A 9,273-nucleotide genomic window follows, 5' to 3' on the forward strand; every position below is an offset into this window, starting at 1 on the left:
GTCAAATGCAACTCACATAAATACCGTGGGGTGACCGCCAAATGTCTTACCACCGGGGTATGTCCCCTCCATGGTGACACAAGGATTGCATGTGCCTCTCTACTCAACTTTTCAAAATCCTATTTACCAAAATCCATATGGCATGCAAATGTACCTATTTCTGGGGCGTCAGGTTCACACGTATCACAACAAAATTTTTCACATTCTAGTAATACAGGAAATAATAGTGCATCTAATTCTACTACATCCATTGTCACTAGGGTAGAAAATTCCAGACCTGTATTTCCTGACATGTCAAGAGCAATGCCTATTAATCAACCTAGTCAAACTGTGGGATCTTTAGCAAATATTAGGCAACAGATGGATGAAAGTCACCATGATCTAGTAAACATGTTAACTCATCAAATGGTGACAATTTTAAATCCTCTTTTAGAAAACACAAACACTAGAATTGAACAATTAAATAGGCAAGTCAATAGGATTGCTACTGTGGTAAATTTAGAAGAAAATGATAACCAGGGTTTAAGATTTGATAATGTCAATCAAAATGGTGGAGCAATTCCTAATTATGATATTCATATGCCTAGACATGGTCAAAATGCTGATGATATGTTAGAAAGACTTAGGAAAAACAACTTAGGGAGCATTATAATCTAGCAAGAAATATTGAACAAGTGTTAAACCGTTTGGGATTTAATGCTGGTTGCTTAAATAGGCTATATTTTGTGTCTGCTTTTCCTGAATGTGTCCAACAAGCAGAGCTCCCAAGGGGTTGAAAATTTCCAAAATTCCTTATAAAATTTTTTGGAGAAGAAAATGAGTCTACAGTAGAGCATATTGCTTGATATACTGTTGAAATTGGGGAAGCAGCTTCTAATGAATATCTCAAGATGAGATACTTTCCTTCTTCTTTAACAAAAAATTCATTTACATGGTTCTCCAACTTGAGACCAAATTCTATTCATTCTTGGGCACAGTTAGAAAGAAATTTTTATGATCAGTTTTTTCGAGGTGAATTGAAAGTTAGTCTTACGGATTTATTCTTTGTCAAACGTGCAGAAGGAGAATCCATTGATACTTATTTAGCGCGGTTTAGAAACATGAGGAATAAATATTTTACTCTGATTCCAGAATCTGAAGTTGTCAAAATGGCTACTAATGGGCTAGAATTTGGAGTTAGGAAGAAGCTTGTTAATCAACATACTTTAGATCTTTCCCAATTAGCTGAGAGAGTAAGACAGATAGAACAAATTAAGAAAGAAAAAGAAAATTTTAAAAAGGGTTCAAAAAGGTTGCATATGTTTATTGTTTTTCCGATAGTAGTGATTCAGATGAGAAAGAGATTTATATTGCCGAATTACGTGGGGGTCCTCCTTACGTATGCAAATCTTTGAAGCCTGTTAAAGGAAAAGAAAAAGTTTCTTCTTATTCTAAAGTTGAAAATAAGGCTTATTCTTTTGATATTTCTAAGGCAGATCAAATATTTGAGGTTTTATTAAAAGACAAGCAGCTTATTTTACCTGAAGGAAAAAAGATGCCTACAACTGATGAAATAAAGAATAAGAAATTTTGTAAGTTTCATCAGGTATTTTCGCATACCACTAACAATTGCGTCCGTTTCAGAGACTTGATACAAAAAGAAATTGAGGAGGGAAGATTGAAGTTTGAGGATAAAACTACTATGAAGGTGAACACTGAACCATTTGCTACTGACTCAAATTATGTTGAGCCATTCAATTTGTCAATCAACATGGTAGAAGTTGATGCCACAATGGTTAGTGCTAAAGATGAAAATAAAGACCTGAGAGTCTTTGAACAAGATAAGAAGCAAGTTTATCTTCGTCCTGGTGAGGATTTGTTAGATTTTTTGTTGAGAATTAAAGAATTTGACAGCACCATCGCCATGTGCCTAAAGTGCAATGCTGTTTTTGACAAGAAAGCTACAAAAGAGTTTAAAAAGTACAAAGTTGAAGAGAAAGAAAAGGCTGAATTGAGAAAGAAGATTGCTGAAAAAGAAAATGAAACTAACGAGCTAAAGCGGAAAATAGCCGAGGGAAAACAAAAGTTGGGTGGTCAAACTCCATTGAACAAGTGCGTCAACAATACTGGGGTACAACCCGTCAACCAGAAGATGAAGACTGTGGTCATGATTGATAGAAAACCTGATGAATTTTCTCAAAAGACAATAGTTCCTTCCACCAAAATTTTAAACAATAAATGGGTCCAAAATGTGAGAAATGTGCAGAATCAACCTACTGCTTTTGCAAGAGAAAAAAATAAATGGGTGGGTGAAGCCTAGACCTTTCAAGCCCAGGTACTATGAGTCTCAGTTATGGAACATGAATCATGCACAAGACGGAAGTAGTATATATATTCCAAAAAATGTGCTTATTCCCTCAAAGCCAATTTATTCTTGTTATAATCCTAACATGCAGCGGGTTCCTAATTATTCTCCTTGGCCAAATTGTCAAAATATTCCAAAATATTCTTCTTTTACAACTTTTGAGCAGAAGGAGAGTATACCTGAGTATGTTCCTTTGGATCCATACAAGGGACACGGAGTAGATTTTCCTCCTTTGCCAACCATGGCCAAGTCTGCAGAAACAGGCAATTCTTTTAATCACCCTAAATGCAATAAAAATGCCAAGAAGAATCTTGCTAGGAAGAGGGTAATGGTTGAAAACAAGGGATAAAAGGATGAAGATTTAATTACTGATAATTTTGACACTGGTTTTGATGACAGCTTAGAAGCAATATTTGGTGTTAAGCAACCTATAGCTGTGGTGTCAATACTGCCTAAGGAATATAGTCAAGTCCAGGAAGTAGAGTCATTAGAAGATGATTGTTATGATGTCTTCCCTGGAAGCGAATGCTTATTGCTAGATGACAATATGTGTAGTGGAGGATTATTTGAGAAGCCTACTGAAAATGATAAGGAACACTTGTGTCCACTACATATCAAGGATCGTGTTGATGGAAGGATAGTCAATAAGATTTTGGTTGACGGAGGAGCTGCTGTTAATCTCATGCCTGAAAGAATGATGGGAAGGCTTGGAAAAACTAAAAAATATTTGATTAAAAGTAGCATTGGGGTAAAAGATTTTAATGGAAAGACTTTTTCTGTTAGAGGTGTGGTTCTGCTGTCAATTGAGGTCAGTTCTGTCAATAGGCCAACTCTATTTGTTATGGTTCCTTCAAAGGCTGGTTTTAACTTGCTTTTGGGACGTGATTGGATTCATGGAATGGGTGCTATTCCATCCACTTTACATCAAAAATTAATTTTCTGGAATGAAGATGGAGGAGTGGAAGAAGTTTCTGCTGACAATAATACATGTTACTATGATGAGATGCATGTGGAGTTCAGGATTTATAATCCCGGAGTCAAGCCACTGATGGTTGATACCAAGGCATTTAATCTTGAAAGCATTGAGATGTAAGCAAAATAGATATGAATGATTTTATTTTGGTCCCTAAGGTCGGGGCGGATACGGCCTTAGGAGAAACTTAGATAATGAGTTTGACGAGCCAACTGGCTCGGCTGTCAGCTTATATGGCAGACAGAGAAGGGTGCATTGACAGTGTACCTTATGATTGTATATATGATGATGGTCCTTTAGGTTTTGAAAAAAAATAACACTGACACTATAAAAAAGGTTGAGGTGTAGGATCCTCTGGAAGAAGTAGATATTGGTAACGGAGATTATCCTAGACCAACATATGTGAACAAGATGATGCCCGATGATTTCAAAAAAAAAAAAGAAATGGTGGAGATTTTGAAGGAATATTGCGACTGTTTTGCATGGGATTATGCAGAGATGCCAGGCTTGAGTCGTGAATTAGTAGAACATCAATTGCCATTGAAAGCCAATGCTAAACCTGTCAAGCAGCCACCAAGAAGATTTACTCCTAAAGTCGTACAAAAGATTAAATAAGAGATTGAAAGACTTCTTAAGGCTAAGTTTATAAGAACAGCAAGGTATGTCAATTGGATTTCTAATATTGTTCCTGTCATGAAAAAGAATGGAAAATTAAGGGTTTGCATTGATTTTAGAGATTTAAATTCTGCAACACCAAAAGATGAATATCCAATGCCTATAGCTGATATGTTGATAGATTCTACTGTTGGTCATGAAATGTTAAGTTTTATGGATGGATATTCAGGTTATAATCAAATATACATAGCTGAGGAAGATGTGTCAAAAAGCTGCACTTAGGTGTCCAGGTGCTTTAGGAATTTTTTGAATAGGTTGTGATGCCATTTGGGCTCAAAAATGCTGGTACAACTTATCAAAGAGCGATGAATAAAATTTTTCATGACTTTATTGAAAATTTTATGAAAATTTATGTTGATGATGTGGTTGTCAAATCAAATGATAAAAAAAGAGCATCTAGAAAATTAAAAAAAAAAAGCATTTGAAAGAATGAGAAAACATAAATTGAAAATGAATCCCTTAAAATATACTTTTGGTGTGAGTGCAGGGAATTTTCTTGGTTTCTTGGTGCAGAAAAAAGAGATTGAAATGGACAAAAATAATCTCTCGTTGACATTTGGGTATGTACTTCATAAATACAAAAGCCTAATTGACTTGGAAATTCTGTTGAGTCTATTAGCGTTTGGAGTCAAAACTATTAGATTGTTAGTGTGGAGATTTTATAGGATTAGAAATTTTATCAAATTCAATTGACACCTAGAGTTTAACATATGAAAGAAACGACTTCACGAAGTTAAGATTCTGTTACTTCTGAAGTTAGAAAAATTGTGTCAATTAAAACAATGAAAGTGTGTGTCAAAAAACTCTTAATTGAAATATTAAAGGTCAAAACAAAGGTCAATTGATACACATTTAATGTGCCGAAATTAGAGCAGATATCATTTGACACACTTAAAAATTTCATACAAAAGAATAGACCCATTGACAGTTCAATTATTAATGTAAAAATTTTATAGACTTAGAAATTCTGTTAAGTCTATTACTAGTAGGCATTTAATCTGTCGAACGAATGTGTCTAAAATGTTAATTGACTCTCAATATCAAAAATAAGAAAAATGTCAATAAACAACTAAGTTTTCTCACTTTCAATCATTGCATATCTTCAAGTGAGAAATCTTGGGGGCATCTTGTTAGGCAAAAAAATTATCACTTAGGAAAAAAAAAAAATAAATAAACATACGTTTGTATATACTTCTCTTATTATTATAAACAACAAACTTTTTTCACTTTCAATCCCTGTATGACTTCAAGTGAAAATTTTGGGAGGCATTATGTTAGACGAAATATTTTTATAAGAAAATTATAAAAAAATAATTAGTTATTTGGTAATGTTCCTATATATAATATTTATATCTACTTTTAAATTAAATTAGATCATTTGATAGTTGGTTATTTATTTAAATTTTGAAATTAACATCAAGCAAGAAGTGCGGGAACAGTTACAAGAAATTCAAATTTTTTGCAAGTGGTGTACAAATGGTAACTGTTAAATGATATTAGGCTAGTCTATAAATAAAGTTTTAGGAAAATATTGTAATCAATTCAGTTCTTCTTGGAAAACACTTAGAAACCCAAAAACGTTCTCAGCCCCTTGGCATCACAGAGTAAAATTGGGAATCTTAAGTAATTCCTCTGAACTCAAACACTTGTACTTTGCTTTCTTTCAGTTTTTTATTAATAAAATTCCTCTACTTTTACATCTTTTTCTCTTTTACTATGTTCATGTTTCTTCCTTCCTCTTCTTTTTAATTTCCTATTTGTTTTAATTTCTGCATTTTACTTTGCCTTCGGCACCTTGTATGTTTTCTTTTTATTTTTAATTTTACTTTCGAAACTACAATTGAGACCTTGAGACACCCATAAAAGAGTCGTTTCCGCTTCTTAAATTGAGATTGTGAAACAAAACTCAAAAATTGTTGATTTATTTATTATTAACAATGAAATAAAAATTTGAGTAAAACACCTTGAAAAGAGCGGGAAAAAACTAGCTACAAAGCTAAAAACATAGGAAATTCAACTCTATTTTTAACCTATATATAAGCTTATAATTAGGGTTTAACTTTAATACATTAACTATATACTTAATTGCATGGCCATCTACACATAATAATATAAGTATATGAGAGAATCAATATATATAAGAAAAAAACACGAGGCCTAACTAAACTGACGTAGTAAGATATAAATGAATTAGTAATTAGTAATCACATCTACAAACATTAATTAGTGTACGCAATCGAATGACATTTTATGATTATTAATATAAAATTAGATGTTAATTTGCATACAGCAGAATTAAATAAGTAAAGAAAAGATAATGTCAAGAAACAAATATTATCATATAAAATAAATTAAGTTTGACTTCTATAGCAATTATCTTAAAACTACATATGGCATTATTGTATATACATAATTAGTTGTCATAGTCAAAATACATTGGGCTTAAAATGTACCAAAATCAAAATATTAACATAAGTACACATATTTTATGATATGTTTGTTAAAGAAAGTCATTTAAGAGAAAAAGAGAAAAAGAGCAGATTTTTTAGATAATTTTAGCAAGAGAAAGATTTGATTTTCCAAAAGAGACTTATTTATTCTATTATCATTTCTCTAACTCTTTAGTGTTGGAGATAGAATTAGATAGCGTGACATGGAGGTACGGACAGATAGACAATTATGAATGAAAAAAACGTAACAACACAACACAACATGTTATTATTACACAACAATTAACACTACAAACCCCTGTATTTAAAGATTTTATCTCCCACGTTAAGGAATGCTCTTCCTCTTTTCTTTTCATTTCTCTCTCTACTCTCTCTATCCCTTGTCTCTATTTTTCTTCTTTGGTTCTTCTCCTTCATGACTCAGGTGATGGAGAGAGACGGCGTCGTTTCAGAAGAAGTTCATGTCTTAGCCGTCGATGATAGCCTCGTCGATCGGAAGGTCATTGAGCGCTTACTCAAAATCTCAGCATGTAAAGGTGAACACTATAATAACTCAAAATTTTTTCTTTTCTTTTTATGCAGGCTTATTCAGTGTTAGGAATTTAATTTGTTTGATCTGAGATTTTTTTTTTTTCTTGGAAAATTGCAGTTACTGCTGTTGATAGTGGAATCAGTGCCCTGCAGTTACTGGGGCTAGACGAACAGAGAACATCTGAATCAGATGATTTTGTGGTATGTATATCAATATCATAGAAAAATTAAAATTTTACCCTATGAATAATGGGTAAATAAATTAAATAAGAATATAATATGCGCCTTTTTTTATTTTTTATTTTTTCATTTCTCTTGGCAGGGTTTAAAGGTAGATCTAATTATCACAGACTATTGCATGCCTGGAATGTCTGGTTATGATTTGCTCAAAAAAATTAAGGTACAAAAAAAAAAAAAACCAAATTAAACACAATCCCAACAAAAAATAAAAAATAAATAAATAATAAAAAATTGCTAATTAAACAATGCTTATTTAATTTAATGCAGGGATCGTCCACTTTCAGAGAAATTCCGGTCGTCATCATGTCCTCGGAAAATATCTTGCCACGAATTGACAGGTAATGTTACGAGTTTAATTTTAATGTACTGATAATCTTCTTTTTTAATTTTAGTTTTGGTTTTTGGTTTTACGTAGTAAGAAAAAATTGATTGATGAGTTGGAAAATGTTGGAATATGTAGATGCTTAGAGGAGGGAGCAAAGGATTTCATAGTGAAGCCAGTGAAGTTATCTGACGTGAAACGGTTGAAGAATTATATGAGCACCGCCACCAGGGACGTTAGCGCCGCCGAAGCCGGAGGTTGCAGCGGTGGCGGCGGTGGTGGTGGAGGAGGAATTAACAAAAGGAAGCTTTCAGACACTACCGCCTTTGATTATCTGTCATCATCTCCACCGTCCATTTCGTCCTCAATAACCCCCTTATCATCGCCGTCCGATTCTTCTTCATCGCCTTCGCCGTCGCCATTATCTTCGCCCATCAGATCGCTTGATTCTCCAATCCGACGGCTTAAAATGACCGGCGCAGATTGAGTTTTGCTGTGTCGGCCCCACATTATGTTCCTCTCTCTCTTGAGCTCTGCTGAAGTATCTTCTTCATTCCTTTTTTTAAATTTATTTTTCTGTTGGGGTTGAAACTGCAATTTTCTGTTGTTTGTAACGGTTTTTGTTGCATCAATAGTTCAATACCCCTGCTCTTTGCTTTTGCTAATTTATTTTGTATGAAGGTGGGTTAAAGAAAGTTGATGGGTATAATATCATAATAAGATTATTGTTCCTCCTCTTATTTTATTTAATTTTATTATGAAAGAAAGGAGATAAATGTTAATCAAAATTCAAAATATCAGTTTATATTTGATTCAGTTCATGACTTGTTTCTGCTTTAAATAAAATATTAAGTTTAAAATAAGTATTGCAAATTAAACAAAATATAATAGTTACATATATTTCTTTAGAATTTTTTTTCTTCAGAAACTATTAAGAGAAAATGGAAAATGTAATACGCAAAGAGAGATTGAATATTTGATTCAAAGCTATGAAGTCCCTTGGTACATAGATTAAAGAAGTGTATGTCACTAGAATTATGCATTTTATTTTATAATTAGGTGCTTATTATTTCACTAACATGATATTAATTTTTTTATATTTTATGAGAATCTTTTTTCTGAAGACCAATTTATCCCTTTACACATGATCAAACTTGCTTTTTCAAAATTGAAGATATGACTATGTCAAAAGATTTGTAGGTCATATATCATATATTAATAAAATGAGTGGAGAATGGAAGAAAGATAGTAATTTATGAGAATGAAGAGGGAAATAAAATAATAGTAATAAAATATAAAGAGTAGAAGAGGAGGCGTGGACTGAACAATGAATTTAGGTGTGGAAATGATGTGAAACAGATGGAATATAAAGGTATGCAAGATCTTGTCTGCTAGAAAGAATCATAATAGAATTGTGGATGTGAATTGGACATGTTTGAAAGTGTCCCCCCTCATATTCATATTCATATAACGAAGAAGGTGGGAAACTTGGATCGACTCGTGGGCTCTTTTCGGGCTCCTATAAAATAACTTGTCTACTTGTCTCTAACGCAGCGTTTGATTTTGGAAATTGGAATTAAGACCCAAAAATTAAGATTCATTATTGTATTTGATAAGGAGTGACTAGAATTAAAATTTTAATTACGAAATATAAAATTTCAGTCTTTTTAGATAGTATTTGTTTTTGAGATACTGAAATTGGGTAATTGAAATTCAATATCATGTTTGTTAGTCTGAT

The 9,273-nt window shown here is 32.7% G+C and overlaps 1 protein-coding gene across 1 annotated transcript; it reads left to right on the forward strand.

Annotated features, from left to right (window-relative positions):
- The first annotated feature begins 6,623 nt into the window (after positions 1 to 6,623).
- On the forward strand, positions 6,624 to 8,272 carry LOC130979589 (two-component response regulator ARR5). The gene is made up of 5 exons (XM_057903056.1): positions 6,624 to 6,978; positions 7,092 to 7,174; positions 7,296 to 7,373; positions 7,481 to 7,551; positions 7,674 to 8,272. The coding sequence occupies exons 1-5, from the start codon at positions 6,858 to 6,860 to the stop codon at positions 8,020 to 8,022; spliced, it is 702 nt and encodes a 233-aa protein (XP_057759039.1). The 5' UTR covers positions 6,624 to 6,857; the 3' UTR covers positions 8,023 to 8,272.
- The last annotated feature ends 1,001 nt before the right edge of the window (positions 8,273 to 9,273 follow it).

This window comes from Arachis stenosperma, chromosome 5, assembly GCF_014773155.1.
Source record: "Arachis stenosperma cultivar V10309 chromosome 5, arast.V10309.gnm1.PFL2, whole genome shotgun sequence".
In the NCBI taxonomy this organism is placed as follows: Eukaryota; Viridiplantae; Streptophyta; class Magnoliopsida; order Fabales; family Fabaceae; genus Arachis; species Arachis stenosperma.

Coding starts and splice junctions, on each gene's coding strand:
- LOC130979589 (XM_057903056.1), top strand. CDS start 6,858: ATGACTCAGGTGATGGAGAGAGACGGCGTCGTTTCAGAAGAAGTTCAT. Junction 6,979..7,091: donor CAAAATCTCAGCATGTAAAG/GTGAACACTATA, acceptor GGAAAATTGCAG/TTACTGCTGTTGATAGTGGA. Junction 7,552..7,673: donor ATCTTGCCACGAATTGACAG/GTAATGTTACGA, acceptor TGGAATATGTAG/ATGCTTAGAGGAGGGAGCAA.